The following is a 20,160-nucleotide window of genomic DNA, read 5'->3' as shown; positions in this document are numbered from 1 at the left end:
CAACCAATGAACCTAAGCGAGGTGGGAAGTGGTCTTGGGAGGTGGAACTCCTGGAAGGCACTGCCTTAGAAAGGTGAGTCAATTAGAAAACCCCTCCGGGGAGGCAAACACACGCTTCCTATGAGCACCAGGCTAGCACTGAGAGCAGAGCTGTTCAATTAAGAATGTTGAAATTAGGACATTTTGCAGAACTTAGTAAGATTATAATTTGTATAATTACTGTGCTATTATTTTATCACCACCAGACCATTCTAAGGAGATAAAATTTGATGCTTTTTTATTAGCATGTGATTTTTTTCAGACTCCGTGACAGTAGGTAAGGAGAATACTCATAATTTAAATTGAAATACCCATGTTAAAATGGCCACCTCTTTCCACTGCATGATGAAGGCACATGATTTCATTAATTTTGTTAAGATTTTTTATTTTGTCCACTGACAGAGAGGAGGCTGGAGCTCCCTTACTCTGAGACTTCTCACTTCAGAAATTATCTAAATACACAGGAAGGAAGGACCTACAATATGTAGCAAGCAGAGTGGGTTTCTTTCTGACTTATTTACATAATACCGATGCCATCTTTCCTGGGGATGCCTTTTCTCATCTTATCATGATTTTATATAATTTAAATAAAAGTACAGAGTAACATGGCCCTTGTCTAAATTACACAAAAATTAGAGCTAAGTGGTCTGTAAATGATGGCATCAATGGGGACACAAGCCTGTAATTAAGGTTTCAAAAGGGAAAAAAATTAATTCAGCAGAGCATTAATGGGAGTTTTATACATGTTAGAATGTATCTAGCAATCCTGAAAATGAACGTTCAGTCACTAAATGAAGATCTGGTACGTACATGAATTTGTCCATGTATGGAACTAATCCTTCTACTATTATCCCCGTAGATTAAAATAATTATAAAGCTTCAGGACCCTCATAACTAAATATAGTCTTAGGCTGTACAAGGCAAGGGGTGGTAGTATTATGTTAAAAGGTTTTTAAACATTGGTTTTAGTCAGAAAAAAGCGTGATATATAATGCATTATGTATAGCTATTTTTTCCATCCAAAATAACTACTATGAGAACTCTTCGCGACACACTTTAAAATAAGCAGATAGCAAATTTACCTTGAGCCCTAGTGGGGGAAAATTCCCTTAAACTCTGAATTTTAAAAGGTTCCTGAGTACACACACCCATGTGCGACGGCATTAGAATACATCTTATTTCGCATCTAATCTCCTTCCTATAGAGGCCGATAACGTATAATAAATAGGTTTCCACTGCTATTCTTGTACTAGTCCCAAAGGGGACTATGCAATGTCCTTTCTGAAATTAGTAATTTTAGCCTAAACCGCACTGATGGTTATGGAGATAAAATGAAAAACATTGCATTTTACATTAAAAAAAAAAAAAAAAAATGACTCGCTGGTCAACTACCCAGGTTAATGATATTCCTCTCTATTGGAAAGCTTCCCAGCATGACTAATTCCGTCTTGCAGCTAACTAGAAAAATCAGCACACCCCTATTGATTATGTCTATTTAGGATAGCAGGGAATCTTTGCACTTCACAGAAAATGATAAGACTGTTTCTTGCAGGCGTTTTGGAATGCCCAAAGGATACTTATTTCTACCCTTTGAAAGACTGCAGATGAGAGAGGACAAGCATGGCAAATTACTTTAGCGCTAGGAAGCAATGAGAAGGCAAAACTGAATCCGGGAAGCAAAACAGAGGGTCCTTTTGTTTTTCTAGGGACTTCTGTACAGGGAAGATATTCCTTCTGCTGTCAGAACCATATTAAATGGGGTGTTGTTAAATTGAGTGCGTCTGATAAGGGCTCTGCCAGGCTATCAGGGTTTCGATCAGCTGGGTTGAATTTCTGGCATACTGCGCATTTCCACTTGTTCATTCTGTCCTTCCTTCCAGTGACACCGCAAGGGCAGCCTCAGATATGCTCACACGCTGTGGATATAATGCAGGGGACATCTGCATTTTCAAAGAAGAGATGATACCAAAGGAAACCAAGAGTGAAAATGGAGAAAAACAGAAAAGAAAAAAAAACTTTGCAAAAAACACGGCCTGCATATGATTCCAGAGTTTAAAAGTAAAAGGCCTTATATCTCTTTAGAGTCAGAGCATTTGGAAAAAAAAAAATTAAATGTGCATTTGTCTCAAATAACAGTATGTCTGTGAAATGCTAAGAAATCCTAAACATCAGTAAGTCATAAAACTGGTAATTAATAACTAATAATGCCAATCATGGTTACTTCTAAAACCTTACCTATTAACTATTCTAGGAAAAGAAAGTATAATTACTTCATATTTCAAGTTTACCCTAAGAAAATGAGAGCATATCTTATATTTTACAATCTCTTTTGTGTGAAGAGAATTTTTTTTGGTTTATGTGCTTTAAAACTTATGGGAAGAAACAATGACCATCACCACATCAATCATGCAAGAATAAAAATGCAGCTGATGGTAATTTTAAAACAAAAATATTATTTGAACCTAGCATACCCTGAGAAAATTTTAAAAATGCTCTTTCATTAATTTTTTTCTGTTAATCTTCAGCCAAGGACGTGCTTTCATTGATTTTAGAGAGAGAGAAAGGGGGAGAGAGAGAAGAGAGAGAAACATGAATGTGAGAGAAACATGGATTGGTTGCCTTCTGCACCATACTCGCCCCCACCAGGGATGGAACCTGCAACCCAGGCATGTGGCCTGACCCAGAATTGAACCCACGACCTCTCGGTTCAAGGGACAACGCCCAACCAACTGAGCCACGCTGGCCAGGGCTTCTTTTATTGATTTTTAAAAGGAAATTTCCCCCCTCTGTTCTGGACCTCTCAATTAAAAAACTAAATTCTAAGGAGTTAAGTTCCAGAAAGGATTTCTTCATTTTAATGCCTTCTGTTTGGGTAGGGTGAACTGGTACATACAACTTCCCGAAAAATAAAAAAAAAATGCTTAAATCAAGTCATCAAAATAGTCAATATTCTCTTAAATAGTTTAGCACGTATTTTTTACAGTGATGTTCATTCCTTTCTGTGTTGCTGGAAATGATGGAAATAACCATCCACACAGATTCCTGGCGCAGGAGTGTAATTTGAAGATGACACCAGCGGCCTCGCTTGCCTGCACTGTGATTACCATCACTCTGAAAAAGCGAAAAGAGCGGTGCTACTGGAAGGAGCCAGGCCTGTTCTCAACCCAGCTGCCATCTCTCGTTTATAGTTGTCACCGAGCTTTCTCTAACTTTTTCTCTTTTGCTTTAACTGTCTCTTTACCCCATAACCTCCTGCCCACATATTTTCAACAGCAGAGGGGAGGAAGGACCCAAACCCACCCGTCAGAGAACCTAACAGTTCCTAACCTGGATGGTGGAGCACTTACCAGGGAGCCCTTTGGAGTTTCCGCCTCGGCCTTGGTTTTGATGACTTTCCTGTGGTTTCCTTGAGCGCTGATAGAGCTGCCGGTGAGACAGGAGCCCTGGGAGCTGCCCTTTAACATGCTCCTGCAGGAAACGTTACTTGGTCCACTGTCTGTCTGTTGAGCTGCTCTCTTATCAATTCTGCAGGTAGAAAGCGATTCCTCTGATAAATTACATCGCTCTTCTTCCATCACCCTGCTCTTCCCAGCCCCTTAATGTCTAAAGCAACATCCACAGGTCTCCTCGTCTTTAACCCTATGAGTGACGGTGTTTCTCAATGGCCTGGATCAGATCTTCATCTGATATTCCAGGAGTGTGTCACTTTAGATTTGATAATATAATACTTTATTTTTGTGACTGCTTGTGAGATTGGGGGGATAAAAAGCACTGACAAGTGATTGCTAACTACACTTCTGGCTTAAGATCAGTGGGAAATGTAATTTCCTCTGGAAGGTTCTAAGTATACGTTTGCTCGATACAATCAACGAGATTGGCATGCCCTGAAACGTCCATTTAATTTGCTTCCATTTCATGCCATGTGGGTACATTCATGGTTTCTAGTGTGGGCTGAATCTCTTTCAACCTTGATAAAACTTACCATTCTTTAATTTCAAAGACCACTGGCTTGGTTAACAAAGTAACATGGACTAAATTATCATTTTATTGCTAGCTTTTATTTCATTGTTTAAATTCTGGCTAATGTATAAAAGACGGCTATTAAGCGTTTCTGCTTGTATGAAAAGCACGCTTGGCTGGCACTTCATGTTCATTAAGCAAACAACTCTCCCTGTGGGTGGGGGACCCCTGCCCATCCCCACCCTCTCCGCCCGGGCGTTACCTGTTCAAAAGTTCCGTCATAAAGGTATCTTTTGTTGGACACGTAACAGGACTGGGTCTGTTTCTCGGTTCGAACTTCATTTGGTCGTAAACATCCGGTGATGTTTTCTGGTTGTTTTTGCCGTGGCCGCCGCCGTCTGGCCGGCCGGCCGGCTCTGCGTCCCTGCGAGGCTCGCTTTCTGTCTCACACTGTGGCTCAGGCTTCTTCTTGTCTTTTTTCCTCTCTGACTTTAGCTGCTTACCCCCAAAGCCCAAGCCTTTCGCATCTTTCTTTTCCACTTTGCTTTTGGAGATGTCCGTTTTCCTGCTACTGAGGGCGGGGAGCCTGCTCCTCCGAAAACCAAACCAGCTGGCAAAAGAAGGCCCCGGCCTGGGCTTCCCGTCCACAGACGTGGCCTTTGTTTGCACTTGGCCTTTTTCCACATTTTCCTGAATGCACAACATGACCTTTTCTTCGATGGTGGGCGAGAGGGGGGCTTCTGGGCTCACAGCATTAGTCCTGGTTATAGAAGTGTCTGGATACCTTCCAGAAGCTTCTAGCTTCGCGGTCCTGCTGGTTTCAAAACTGCTCGGGCACTGTGTCTTCCCTGGGCTGTGCAGGGCTCGTGGGCAGTCGGCCGGGGTGGGTGGGCACCTGCAGGGGTCACTGCCTGCTTCCTCGGGAGCAGCCGCACTGGGGCAGCTGCCCTGGGCGTAGGCCTGCTGGTCTTCTGGTCCGGGGGGGGTGAGGGGCCCTTCGGATTTTGGAGGGATCCTCAAAGGCAACTTGCTAGGGCTTCCGTGCTGGCTGCTGGAGCTCCCCATGCTCCCCAGGGAGCCCTGCCTGGAGGGGGCATGCCCCAGGGGCCTCCCAGCATTGGGGAGACTGTCCGACGTGGGGGCAGAGGGGGTCTTGCTGGGAGAGGTGTCCGTGGAGGTAGAGGAGCTCTGCCGGGTGAGAGAATTGCCTCTTTCTGCGGTGTTGGTAATAATCTGAGTTCGGACTCTGCCCGGCCCCTCCATGGGGGGTGTGGGGGGCTTGTCACCTGAGTGAGCACTGAAACTCTGACTGCGGGCTTTTGCCCCGTTCATGCCTAGAGCTGGCTTTAGATGTGGAGGCTTGTTGGAGGACAGGCATCTTTTCACAGACCTGGTTTCTCCCCCATCTTTCCCATCGGCCCCAAGGCTGCGGTTTTCCACGGGCTCGGGTGTTAATGCCTCCAGGGGCAGCCCTTTGGCCGCGCCGTCTTGCGCCTGTAAACCCAGCGGAGTCCCGTGTCCGTCGCCCACCGTGGTCTCAAGGCTGCTCGGATCCCCGGAGTGCTCTGGCTTCGACTTGCTTGCGGCCACCGAGCTTTTTGAGGCCTCATTGAGACTGTCTTTTTCATGCTTCCCTGGCACCGTGGAACTTTTCCTGAGCAACTGGGGAGACCTCATGAGAACTTTCAGCCCAACAGGGAGGCGAGTTTTCAAACCTTTCTCATGAGTGTTTTGACAACTGTGTGGGGCATTATGGCTTCTGAAGGAAGGTGAGGGACTGTTGACCTGAGATGATGGTGACTCACTGACCCCTAAGAAGGAAGGCTTGGGTGAGGGGGAGACACTGTCATTCAGTTTTCTTCCTGGAGACAGACTTTTGGAGGATGGTATTTCCAGTGGCTCCTGGGCTGAAGGACAATTCTTGGGAGTCCGTAACCCTGTGTCTGTGTATGTGGTCCCAAGTGTTTGATGAGGTGGGGTTTTGGGGACCCCTCTCTTTGGAGAGACCTTTGGGGGCCCCGGGGCCATCATGACCAATGAGCTAGAGGGGGTATGAGTGGAGCACCTGGTTTGAATCACGGTCTCCATGGAGGGCAGAGGGTGGGTGCAGAGGGGCTTCTGGAAGGCCACAGAAGGTTTCTTCCCCTGCACTTCCGCCTGATTAGAAGTAACAGGAGCAGAGCACGCTTTCAGGGGGGCGGATCTGAATGCAGCCCTTGCTGCTTCATGGGGGACCCTGGCAGATGAAGGTGGTGGCAGATAGTCATACCTGGGCCTGATGAGGAGGGAGACTGACCTGCCTGGAGGGGGTGGGGGAGACGGTGATTTTGCCCCTGCCTCTGGCCCGGGGTCATAGTGTTTGTCCCTCGAGAGGGGTTCTCCATGGTCATCCCGCTCACCGAGGGGCCCGGGCAGCAGCTGTGACCCTGAAAGCTGACTCTTGGGGCCCTGGACGCCCTCCCTCCTGCAGGGCGTCTGGGAGCCTTGTTTTGGAAAGTGTGAATCCTGTTGCACGTCACAGAGGGGCGCTGGGCCCTCGGTCCTCTTGAACCGGGACAGTTTCTCAGGAGTGAAGGCTGGTGACTTCTCAGGCGTCACGGGGCCCAATGAGGGGGCTCGAGAGGAAGCTTCGGGCTCCATGATTTTTGGTTTCTGAGGTGAAGACTTGCCCCGGGCAGGGATTTTTGTTAGGCTTTGCTTCTGATAGATGCCCATGGACACCGGGGACCTGGAGTTACTGTGGCATGACATGCTCCGTGTGGGTCTGGCCGGTTTTTGTCTCTGCGTATGTTGCGTGACTGTCCTGGGGCTGAGAGATTCAGTGGGTGTCTCGGCAGCATTATCCACGCCGTCTCCTGGAATGTTTTCCTCAGTCTCCCCTTCAGGCCTCTTTAGGAAGGTGCAGTCTCTTGCGGCAGCTCCCGGCTGCAGGTGAGCGATTCCCTGAGGTAAGTGTTCAGTGTGTTCTGCCTTGGGGCCCGTCGGGGCCTGACTGGTGGAGATTTCATTCCTGGTGACAGTGACAACGCCCGTCTGGTGAGAGCTGAATTCGATAGGTTCGCCGTCCTCCGCATCGAATATCACAGTCACGCATTCCTCCGAAGACGTCCTTTGGACAACCCTGTGGCGCTTTATGAAGCTAAACGTCCCTGGCCTGCTCTCCAAGTGGACGGGCGCTGGTTTCTCCTCCTTACCCGGAGATGTGACTAGAGATTTTCCAAGTCCCAGGGCGATGTCCAGATTCTCCGTGGACTTGTCGGTGTCAGCAGTCAATGACAGGTCCGAAGGGCTTTTCTCATCACTGCTCTCTATGTGCAGCTCATCGAGGGTCTCACTGTCATCGGTGTCTGAAAGCTGGAGACTGACAGCCACGCGGCCCTGGCTGTGGGGACCCCTCTCTCTCTGTACCTGAGGCACCTGCACACCCGGGCACAGCTTCCTCTCCAAGGGACAGTTGCTGGCACAACTGCTCAGTTTTTCAGGCCTTTCCCTGAAGTACGCTGAGGGGCCTTCTGACAAGTGTTTTCCGCTCAGCTCCCAGCCAAACAGACTGTCAGAAACACTGTGGGTTAGTTTACAACCATGCAGCCTGCAGGCCTGGCTGGGATAGGCCTGGACCAATGCTGAGGAGGAAGAGTCCTCGTCGGCATCATCGTGGGAATCAGTGTCGTAAACAAATGCCTGGTGGGGCTCCTTGCGGGGGCTTCCCGTGGCTGCTGGTTTGCAGGGGGGATGCTCCTTGAGGCTGCTACTCTTAATTCCTGGAGAATATATCCCTTCATTTGAGTTCATGCAATCTTTGTAGCCCCACTTGGTTACCACTGATGGGGTTTCGAGTAGCACTTTTCGATTCTGTAGCTTTCGCAGTCCTTCCAGAACGTGGCTTTCCTTGATGCGAGCTGGAGGTAGTTCATCGGTAGGACTAGCAAAGTCGCTTGGGAGCGAGGAGTCAATACTTAGCCTTTTGTCCCAGTTTTGTGATGATCCCTGGGAAAGAAAAGTAGATATCAGAAATGATAGTCACGTGTCTCACAAACTCATAGCAGGAAAAGTCCACCATTGAACTTACTTTGTCTAGCTGTTGATAAATATTCACAATAAATGCATACAGTAATTAATTAAGGCAAATGAATTCATTAACCATGAAGTAAATCTCTACTTTGCCAGGTCCTGAGCTAAGTAGTTTATGATTTAAAGATGCAGATATAAGGACCTGCCCTCTAGAAGCATGCGCCCCAGAAGAGGAGAGGACTTGAGCACAAGTGACTGAAAGTCAAGGGCCCGAGCAAGAAATGCAGATGTCACAGGTATTCCAGACATTCAGAGGAGACAGACCATACGTCAGTTTGGAAAAACCACAAAAAACATATAAGGAAAGGTGGTGGTTTTTTTAAACCTACCTAGCCCTTGAAGATGGCTAGGTTTGTCTTACTTTAAAAGTGGAGGAGGGGATGATTTCCAGTTAGAAGAAATGTGATGGCAAAGACCCAAATTGGGAAGGTAAGTTTAAGGTACACTCAGGGAATAACCAAAGACAGTGTGACCTCGTGGCCTCAGGGGACAGCAGAGGCAGAGAGGATAAATGGTAAGTAAGTTAGCCTGTGCCCTTATGTGACTTCAGGACTCTGAGGGGCAGTGAACACCTGTGAAATACACCCCTAATATAGCAGGGGCATTTGCTGCTGGAACCCACAGTCACGATTCACCTACTAGCTGACAAAAGCCAAATTCTTGTCCTTCATACGTCCCAAAATACTGTGGTTAGTTTTGGAGAAGCGACAAATAAATGATACTCCTTTTTTGCAAATTATATATTTTCTTAAGAAAATTCTCCAGGGTCCTAAGTTGCTGTGGATAGATGCTATTTGGTGATGCTTCCCCTCCACCCTCCTCTACCCTGGACCATTGAAAACTCCTTCGGAAATGAGAAGAAATCCTATGAGTGAGTTTGGGTATTATAGACCGACCAGTGAGCGGACTACCACAGCTTGAGTTTCTAAGAATTTCCATGGTCCTGATAGTCACGTTCACACTAGAGAAGAGAAGACAGGTGAAAGTCGCTGCAAGAGCTTGAAAAGGCTGCTTTGCTCAACCCACAGCAGACGTGCTCAGCCCCTGCCCACCCACCTCCCTTCTGCCTCTCCAGAGCCTTCCTGTGCTGTGGTTTGCTTCATCCCAGGGCTGGAGGCTGCACGCCACCCAGGGCCCAGGATCTCTGCCCCGTGAGATTAGCCACATTCCTCAGTCAGCTGTCCATTGGAGGTTACTGTCTTCATTGACTTGAGAAAAGTATGGAACAATTTTGAAACTTGAGAAAAAAAAAAGCAAGAATCCCTGGGGGAGAGACTGTGGGGTGGAGCTGGCATTTCGCACAGGTGGCTTCATTCTCTGCTGGAAAAGTGGGAAGAGAGTGGCTCTGGGAGCAGTTGTCTGAAAGATGCTGCTAAGGCAGGGGCCTGGGTTTCATTCACAGTCCTTTTCTATTTCTTGACTCGACAACCATTCTACACATTTTTTTTTTTTAAAAGGACATTCTTGGTCTTAGTGGGAACAAATCCATCCTAACAACTGGAACAACTGCTCCAAGTCTTAGGCGAGTCCACAGGGCCAGGACGGCCGAATGTGAAGGCGCTGGCACCAGCTGCCCAGCTCTGCCGCTTACTGGCTATGAGATCTTGGGCTAGTTCCTTCATTGCTCGGCATCTGTTTCTTCATCTATAAAATGGTGGGGATGGGAGAACCTATTTAATAAGCTATCCTGAACATTAAATGAGCTAATACTTAGGAAGTACTAACAAAGCTGTTCGGTACATGGCAGTTACTCATTAATTAGGCCAGGTGCTCCATGGACGACAGGGTAATGCATGCCACTCGGGCTTCCTTTCTGTTTCTAAACAAAGTAGTACTAAAAAAACACTTGTGGACTACAAAAGAGCCATTGCCCATATATCTATTAATATGTCAGTTAATATTATATTCACATTCAAATTCATATTATATATACTTATTAGAGAAGTTAATACTAAATGAGCACCTTTTTTGTAGAAAAAGGTAAGAATTGTAGAAGTTCCTTAAGAAATATAAATTTAAAATGTTGTTGCGGGGTCCCTGAGAATTGACACGTCTCTCTGTGAGGCGTGACAGGTGTGTTGGTATTCCACCACCGCTCGGAGCAGGGGCCCTATGAAATCTCCAGATCACGGCCGCCTGAGTGTGTACGAAGTGTCTTAAGAACCTTACTGCTCCTTTTTCAGGAAAGAGGATCCCTAGAAGGTCAAGGATTGTTGTAATTGGAAAAATTTCAGCCAAAAGAAAGAAGGGGGGGAAGGAAGAAAAGAAGAAAAAAGGCTCTGAGAGGGAGACAGAGGAGAGGTGTGAGAGGAGCAGAGAGCAGAGCAAAGGCCCTGGGAGCCAGTGATGCTCACAGACAGAAGGAGGGGACATCCCTGGCCATCTCCCAGTCTGCTAGAGCCAGGCCCCTAGCAGTCAGCATTCACAACTCCGAACATCTCCTTCCAAGGAACAGTTTTGATAACACACCAGGCTCCTCACTTGTATTAGAAGTCTGAGTCCAGGGGAATGAGCTCTCAATTCTAGTTTAAAATCTTTGAGTTCTTGCTCACAGTATGACAAAGCTACCCTCACCAATATTTTCTGGCAGTTACGGAATTCTCTCGAAATTGTAAACTTAATCTGTCAGAATGATAAAAAATGATCCCCAAATAGTCTCATTTGGGGTTTCTATTCTCATTTCCTCTTTGCTGTTCTTCAACATCAGGGAACTACAATAACAGCTGCTTCACAGGCTTGGCCTACACCACTGTGCGAACATGTCTGCAAGAAGCACGAAGGAACCTTCGGTTGTGTGAGCCCACTTTGCAGATGTGAGTCATTACAGCAGTAGGGTTACTTACTGACCTGGTAAAGGAGCTCCTGGCATCTAAACAGGGACACGCCAACCTTCACTGAGCCATGGTGCCTGTCACCTACCATGGCGTTTTCTCCCTCTGTTATGCCCCCTCCATTTTATAGTCAATTAGTGTTTTATGAGACAATAGCATTGAGTAGAGGAGGTTAATATAATACATGCTATTTTTGAGCAGTAAATTCCTACGAAGTGAATGATACTTTCAACACTTTGGGCCATTTATTGAGATAATCCACCATTCTCCCCTGTAGGCGTCCCGTCACGTTCTCATGGGATGCTCGGCAAGTCATCTTGCTGACTCTCATTAGCAGTGGACAGTACAGGTCTCTCTGAGCACTGCAATGACAGAGGATGTCCACAAAGCTAATGGGAAGTGTCTGCGTTGGTCTGCAGTGTGGTCAGTTCCATGAGGCCAGGGCTCCAGGTTCCGATGGATAGAAATCTGTGAGCTTGGTGGCTCCACCAACGAACAGAAGGAACTGTCTTCCTCTTCCCAGCTCCCTCCCATGACGTCCAAGTCATTTGGGGTCAAATCATCATTCTACTCCTCACATGCTGTGTGACTCTGGGAAGTACCTTCATCTTTTTTGAGTTAATGGGGAGAACACTATCGCCCTATATAGTTTTTGCCAGGAGTCAATGAACAAGTACTCAGAAGAATGGCTGTTTCCTTCCTAGGCCTCCCTGCCACCTCCCACCATCTACTAGAAGATTCTCATCTGGTTCACTCTGATGCCGAAATGCTGTGGAAGGAGGCCTTACCCTTTTCCTGAGGTCCTTCCCATCGTGCCACGTGCAGGAGGAGCCGCTGGAGTACTCGCTGCAGGTGCTCGAGAGAGACAGCTCACTGCTGCTGCAGCTGTTGCGAGGACAGAGATGACCGGGGACGACAACCCCCACGCCAGGGCATTTCAGAGCAGGGGCTCCTGGTTTTGCACTCAGCTTGCATTCCTGCAAAAGGAGAGCTCTGAGCTAGGGCTTTGCTTAGTGACTACCAACTCAGCCTCACAGTGAGACAGAAATGCAGAGAGCAAATGAATCTCTCAGAGCTGCGTTTTTCTTTCAAAAAGTGAAGAATGATAATCCTGCCGACCTTGAGGGCTGCTACAGGGACCAGAGGAGGTTCTAGATGGGAAGCATACGGCTCACTGTCTGGACTAAGTACGTGCCTGATTTTTGAGAGCTACCGTCATCAGGTAGAATACCACAGTGGAAGTTTCTCATTTTATCCAGTCATACCGGTCACAGAATCAATATCAAAACATGACTCTAATGCTACAAAAGGAAGAAAACACAGTCGCTTCTGTGGCTGGAGTTCAAGAGCATGAGCCCTAGGCTGGGAGCCCAGAGCCTGGATGTACCCTGCAACTAGATATGAGATCCCAAGCAAATGAAACATCTGACTTCCAGGGACCTCCACGGACCTTGGAGAGTGGGGCAGTTCTACCAGGCTACCCCAGAGCCCCTTCTGGCTCTGGCACCTCATTCAAAGTCAGAAATTCAGTGCCGGGGGGCATTTCTGTGCCAGCTTCCAGGAAGCCATGCCCAGTGCAACACCAACCTCAGGACTAGAGAGGGTCTGCTGTCAACGATAATGGGACGTTTCATATCAGCTGGCTGTCCGAATGGCAAAGACCATCTTAGCAAACAGACCTGGTTCCCACGCAGAAGATGCAGGTGGCTCAAGCTCTAACGGTCTGCACAAGGCATGGGTGACAAAGTTGCAAACCTCCCAGCACTTCTCGACCGCCACTTTATAGGCTCCTAACGTAACAGATGGAGCAACACAGACTGGACAGGCTAAATTAAATTAGTATCCAGACCACGGGGATGGACTCTCTCCATTACCGTCTAATTCCAGGCTACTATCTATGTAAAGCTTTGTCTAAGAAACTCTTTGATGGGGAGCCATCTGTCTTTGTGTCACTTGCAGAATGGCAAAGCCTCTTAAGTATGCAATTTCTTGACACTTTATGGGTGCCTTTAGTACCCGAGTACTTATCAGTGTTCTCCAAATGCAATTCCAGCTGACGGTGACTAAACACCAGCCCGGGGAGTCAAGATAACGCTTCTCCGAGAGTACTTGTGGTGAATGGGAAACCCCCACCTAAGTACAGAGGGGTGTTTAATTTGTTGCCTAATCAATACCCACAATGCTTAATCATGTTAGGTTTTCAATGTTAGGCATCTGCCTTGCTATCGGTACTTCATTTATGCTGCATAACAATCTCTTTAAGTGATCTTAAAATGCCAAAAAAAATTTTACTACTCTATCTTTCCCCCTGGAATTTGACTCTAAGTATCAATTAAAGGAAAAACTTGTCTTAAAAGCCAGCTTTTAATGATATCTATTGATTTATGGCCTTGTTTATTGCTGGATGTAACCTGAAGGGAGTTCACACTTGTATCACGACAGAGGCCTCCAACCAGTGGTCCCACGGCAAAGACACACCACCTGGCATTCGGCTTTGGGCACTGCAGATGTGTGGACCACCCCAAATGACCTCTCAGAAATACCACATCAGGCTCCACTTCTGCTGCGTGCTTCCTATTTTCTCCACTCTCTTTTCTCATATTTGGTTGTCTGAGTAAGCACAGGGGTGATTTTACTTAGGCCTAACTGCTCTGACAGATATGTCTACTATGCAGAGAGAGGTTGTGTCTGTGTCCTGCAAGGCCACTCAGATCTAAACTTCCCCAATGGCCCTTTTCACACTCTGCATGGCTTTTCTCAAGATACTGAGGCTTCTATGTGATTTCCCTGCCTTTCCCACCTATCCCTTCCCAGTGCACTGATCAAAATTATACCTATTATCACAACTTAACTCTATTCCTTGCCCAGTTGTTGCCCATGTGTGTACCTAGGGTATAGATGCTGGATTCAGATGGCGGAAAGTTAGAACTCAGAGGGTAAGCTGAAGGAGGAAGAAACTGCTATCTCTCCCTGACCTTGAACTTGAGATGCCCAGGTGTGATAGAAGATACTTCAGGGAGCTGGGAAAGGCCCATCAATGGCATGGAGTTAGGTGGGGTTGGGGTGGTTAAGCAGGGAGATGTCCTCTAAGCCAGGCTTTTCATACTTTAATGTGGACATGAATCATCCAGGATCTTGGTTAGTGCAGATTCTCATTAAGTAATTCTGAGGTGAGACCTGAGATGGGACCTGAGATGTAGTATTTTTAACACGTTCCCAGGTGCTTTGACGCTGTTGGTCCAGGACCTGTGCCTTGTGTAGAAAGCCCCCAGGAGAAGCCAGGAGAAGGATCTACCTCTTCTGTGGATTTTGTAGTAGCACGGTGTGTCATCTCACAGTCTGACCTGGGCTGAGCTGAGCAGGACCAAAGGAATGGCCTGAGCCCACCCATGGACCAGTGGGATGGGGAGTGTGTGTGCATCTGTGCATGTGGCCGCGTGTGTGTGTGGTCAGAGTAATTCCTTGTAAAGAAGAGGAAGGGGCTAGTCCTCCCTACCGGGAAATTCTCCCACCATTCTTCCACCTTAGACAATCGATGTTTGAATTTAATAAGGGTCGCAGACTCTCTGACATCAGGGCTGCTAAGTGAGCTCCTTTTCTTGCAGCTTCTCTCTCCATCAGCACATGATTATCATATAGGATTATCTACTTCACTGAGTCACTGTTCTGTGACTGAGTGCTTGAAATCCAAGGCCATTTATTTTGTTTAAATCCTGGCTGTTCCACTTGCTAACTCTGACCTTGGGAAAATTACCTAACCCATCCATGCCTCAGTCTCTTTCTTTGTCAATGGAGATAACGGAAACACCTGCCACGTAAGATAATTATTAATTTTTAATGGCCCCAGGCATATGGCAATGATTAGTAAATTTTAGGTGTTAATACTATTATTAAAAATGTTTTTATATACATATGTTTTGGCTCTTTAACTAAATCATAAGTTTACAGCCTCCCTAAGGGACCCGGCATGATACTTCCTGATAGGCCATCACTGTCTGACGCTTGCATGGGGCAGCAGTGATGAGCAGTAGCCAGCAGTGGGTGCATTTTGTTTCTAAGGATCTCCGATGTGAGCTGTGGAGAGACATGCTAGTAATACCGTCCTCAGTTAGCATTCTCCATACATGTCATGTTTTTGTATGGCTGTGCCGCAGTGCCATGTGAGGGCTAACGCAGCAGAGAGCTTATTGATGCCAATATCATTGGCAGGTACTATGTTAAGTACATTTCATATATTATCTCATTCAATCCTCACCACAACTCTCAGAAATAAAAAAGAAACATCATTATGCTCATTTTCAGATGGGGAAATTGAGGCACTGAGGTGTTAATATCTAAGGTCACCCAGCCAATATGATTCTGGTGTGAGACCCAGGTCCTATGCTATAGTAAGGCCCTAGCAACAGCAGAGCTCCTGGACATAACAGACCACCAAGCATCCTACTGAGAAGAGCTGTAATAAGGAATAGATAGTGATTATTATTAAAATTCTTCTTTCCTCAAAAACTTTATATTGGCTTTCACTGCAACATTATCTTATTTTGATTTACTTGGCAAAATACACCATTTGCACCATTCAAGGTGTATTTTAGATTACCATCTCGAATCCCTCCTCTGCTTTAACATCCTTACTGTGTAAAATGCAACACAAAATCCATGATTTTAGTTTAAAAAAAGGAGAGAGAGAATGAAGGCAAGAGTTTCTTGGATAAAAACTGCACACTTAAAATATTCCTGACCTTAAGGCCATATTATAGGTTGGATTCCATTAAAGTATTCATAAATATTTAAAGTGATGGAATTCCACTAAAATTTCATTCCAACCTAACTTGAGACTATTTACCTTTGATACAGAATATCCTATCTACACTTACATAATTATACAGTAAAATAAAAAGCCAATTACTCACAATGTTCATCTCTCACTGTTTTAAGCGAAACATTTTTCATTATATATTTATTTGGCTCTGGTGTTTTTCAAGTTACTTTTTTTAGGTCAATGAAAGTTAAAAGCCATGCTGGTTAAAGTTTTGCCAAATAAGCACAAAGCTAACCCCAGCTAAAGAAAAAAATTGTACAGCCCATGAATTTTTAAAAGTTCATACATAATATATCATGAAAGGGGGATGACTAATATGGAACACGGGCTTTAATAAAAAGCTCCTTGACCATTTCTCAGAGACTCTGAGATGTAATCAATACCCAAAAAGGCGTCCTGGGGACAAAGCCAAGATTTATGATCTTTTTGCTGAGAGTGACACTTTCCGCTCACTCCATCAGCGGGGGGACATGATACTGAATTTCAGAGAACACAAGAAAGGAAGGCATTTGTATCTGCCTGACGATGCTTCAAGGATGCACACCACGGGTCACTTGTGACACGGGATTTGATGGAGGAAAAACAACCTAAACAAGTGTTCCGAAGGCAACGGGAAACTCACGTGCGTCTCAACATCACTTCGTGTCTGTGTCAGGCTTCGGCTTCTCTCCACCTCTGATAGCAAATCTCCGGATGAAAGACCCAAGATGCGTGAGTGAAGTTTCTAGGTAAAAACAAGCAGAAACACTGAATCATGATGATTCAGTTGCTCATTCCAAAATCCTGCTTGGACAGGCAAATCTCAAAGGAGCTGACATTTCTCGATTGGATGATACATATCCTAACTCGAAAAAGTTTATTCTCGCTTATTGGTGTTTTATATACATGCATGCACAAATTACAGCCGATAAACAATAATCACGCCTTCACAGTCTGTCGATCCGTGATGGAAAGGAAGCTGCAGGGAAAAAATAAGTAGTGGCTGGAAAATAGGTAGCAAGAAAACTGTGAATAGCCCGATACACTTACTGGCTAGTGTGAAAATTAACTTTTGATATTCACATGAAAAAACAATCACCATGTTAACCTCATTATGTTGAGCAGTGGTTAAAATCCAAGCAGCTGATTATAAAAGTGACCTTATTTCTAAACAGCATTGATCTTTGTGAAATCTTCCCTTGGACACATTTTAACTCAAAGTCATTAGTGTCATCTTTTAGGAACAATTAATGTGAATAGAAAATAATTGCATCAGGGATCTGGGGACGTGGAGTTTTGAGCATTAATATTCACATGCTATTTGATAATATGCTCAATTCTTTATTTCAGCTTTGCTTGGGAGGCCTGCTAAAGCAGGGACATTTCACTATATTAATCTTTATACTAATTAGGCTTTTCTGTAGACATGAAATGTGATCTGTTTAATTGCAAATACAATAAACTTGTGACTTAAGTCTAATGTTTCTGCTAGGCTGCTGACATTTAAAAAATGGTACTTGTAGCTTGGCTTCTCTTGGTTACAACTTTCGTGACTTCAGACAGTAAAAAAATGGAATCGAGTGAGTAAGCAACGTGCCCAAGCAGGCCTCCCAGGCCTCTGAGCAGTTTTCCTTCTTTCCCTCCCTGGAAACGCCTTGCTGCACATGGCTGCTGACCTGGGAAATGTCTAAGGTTCCCTGCCACTAATTAATGTTGGGATCATCTCAGAGAGCAGGGGTGGCCACGCGGGTCACTAAATCCCGGCAGATCTACCCTGTTGTCAGCAGGGACAGCAAACTCCACCACAATGAGCATCCGCTCTGCTCCGCAGCCAACTCCCCTCAGGCTGAGCTCGGGGGAGAGCCGGGGACCTGGGCGCCCGGGGGGACGGCCTGCCCCCCTCGGCAGCAGTGAGGGCGGGTTCCCTGCTCGGGATCAGGCTCCTTCTCAGTGCAGCTTCATGTCCCCACTGCCAGAGACCTACACTATTGCTTCTTTCAGTCCGTGTTCGTGGAGTTTATTTCACCCAAAGGGCATAAGTCCTAAACTGGCTGCCTGTTCTTTTGAAAAATCTAATTTCTCCAACAAAGCTAAGACATCAGTAGGTAACTAGAACCAGGATGTTGTTTTTGCCCAATTTTTATAATCCCTGCCTCAAGCTCCCTGTACAATCTGAGTTCTCTGGGGCAAAGGCTGTTTACTACCCGGGACCTGTCACAATGTGTAATATTCAGTAAGTACCCAACTGGTGCCTACTGTACTCTATAAAGAAAAAGATGTCTTTATATTTTCCCACCAACATGTAAGTTTTAAAGATTGGGAAAGCATCCAAAGGATTATAATGTTCTGAAACCTAAGAATACATTTATCAATATGCAAACAGTCCAAGAAGTTATGGGAAATGACATTCAACCAAAAGTAATGAATCTGAGCGGTACATCACATGATTTTGGGGAAGTGTCCTTATAGATTGGTTATCTGACTTCCCATTCCGTTCACGGTCACACTTCACTCTTTCTTATCAGATATATGATGTCATCCTTTGCTTTCTGCATGAATATGTGTGTGTGTAAACCCATCCTCCTAAACGATGCTACACTTCAGCTGTTTTTGTCCAAATGGTCAGTTGCCTCCACTGATATAGGTTAAGGTCAAGTTGGAAAGGGGACAGACCCTAGGGCAAGGGGCTGGGAGTTCCAGCCCTGTCGAAGGCATAGCTTTTATCAGGTTTTGGGAATGTAACTGCACATCTCCGTCTCAGATTCCTACCTGCAATGGAGGGATGAAAGTGGCTACTTCACCTACCACACAGGTAGGCAGAGGTACTGCCGTAAATGAAGAATAATATTTAAGATACGAAGTATAATATTTAAGATAGTATGCTGAAATTCACACAGCTTGTGCCAGTTAATTGTCACAACTGAGAGCTGGTGGAAGGTAACCTCTTAAAGGCTATGGTACAAATGAGTCATCTGTTGTTACAATTTCCCTATATGTAAGGCAAATAAAAACTGACTTGACAATATATCTACTTGTACTAAGGCTATAAGGCAAGAAAATGGTAGGTAAATATCATTCTTTCACACAACTTCCCATAAATGACCGCAAAACTCACAAGCCCATAGATGTTATACTTCTTATAATGAGAATTTCAATGAAAGGCTTATATGTTCACACCTATATATGTATATATAATATTACAATAAACATATTCTCATGGACAGAGAGAGAGAACCAGAGAGAGTCCAAGAGCAAGAGAGCAAGTGCATCGCTTTCAAACTGGCCCTGTGATATCATCTGGGCTTAATTTGGATCTCAGGGAAAAGTAGGTAGAATGTATATATGGGAAATACAATTTGGATATGTCTCCTTGGGCAAGGGAAACAAAAGCAAAAATAAACAAATGGAACTACATCAAAATTGAAAATCTCCCACACAGCAAAGGAAAAAATCAACAAAACAAAAAGACAATTCACTGACTGGGAGAAGATATTTCCAGCTGATACATACAGTAAGGGATATCCAAAATACATCAGGAGCTCATCAACAACAACAACGACGACAGCAAACAATCTGATTAAAAACTAGGCAAAGGACCTGAACAGACATTTCTCCAAAGAGGACATTCAGATGATCAACAGACATGAAAAGATGCTCAGCATCACTAATCATCAGGGAAATGCAAATCAAAACCACCATGAGATGTCGCCTTACACCTGTCAGAATGACTACTATCAAAAAGTCAACAAACAACAAGTATTGGAGAGGATTTGGAGAAAATGAACCCTTACACACTCTTAGTGGGATTGCAAATTGGTGCAGCCACTGTGGAAAATAGTGTGAAGTTTCCTCAAAAAGTTAAAAACGGAACTGCCTCATGACACAGCAATTCCAGTTCTGAGTATTTATTCAAAAAGGTATATGCACCCCTATGTTTACTGTGGCATTATTTAAAATAGCAAGATATGAAAGCAATCTAGGTGTCTATTGATAAATAAAGTGATAAAGAAGATGTAGTATATATGCAATGAAATATTAGTCATAAAAAGGAGTGAAATCTTGCCATATGTGACAACATGGATGGATCTAGAGGGTATCATGCTAAGTGAAATAACTCAGACAGAGAAAGAAAAATACTATATGATTTCACTTATATGTGGAATCAAAAAACAAAACAAACAACATAAAGAAACCAAAATAGAAACAGACTCAGATACAGAGAACAAACTAATGGTTGCTAGAGGGAGGGGGTGGGGAGGGTGAGTGACAAAGGTGAAGAGGAATATGAGATACAAATTTCTAGTTATAAAATAAGTAAGCACAGGTATGTAGTGTACAGCACAGGGAAATATAGTCAATAATATTGTAATAACTTTGTATGGTGACAGATGGGTACTAGACTTATTACGCTGACCACATCATAAGGAGTATAAATGTTGACTATGTTGTGCACCTGAAACT

General features: G+C 45.0%; 1 protein-coding gene across 1 annotated transcript in view; it reads right to left on the bottom strand.

Annotated features, from left to right (window-relative positions):
- NCKAP5 (NCK associated protein 5) overlaps window positions 1–20,160 on the bottom strand; it is a 789,197-nt gene that overhangs the window by 96,240 nt on the left and 672,797 nt on the right. The window contains exons 11-14 of the mRNA XM_081142261.1: window positions 16,343–16,444; window positions 11,690–11,878; window positions 4,262–7,986; window positions 3,387–3,564 (exon numbers count right to left, since the gene is read on the bottom strand). Coding sequence (XP_080998387.1) covers window positions 3,387–3,564; window positions 4,262–7,986; window positions 11,690–11,878; window positions 16,343–16,444 — 4,194 coding nt within the window. The remainder of the gene's footprint in view (window positions 1–3,386; window positions 3,565–4,261; window positions 7,987–11,689; window positions 11,879–16,342; window positions 16,445–20,160) is intronic.

This window comes from Miniopterus schreibersii (genome assembly GCF_964146895.1).
Source record: "Miniopterus schreibersii genome assembly, chromosome: 7".
Taxonomy (NCBI): Eukaryota; Metazoa; Chordata; class Mammalia; order Chiroptera; family Miniopteridae; genus Miniopterus; species Miniopterus schreibersii.
The sequence above is the reverse complement of the archived record's forward strand: the minus strand, read 5'-3'. Positions and strand labels throughout refer to the sequence as shown.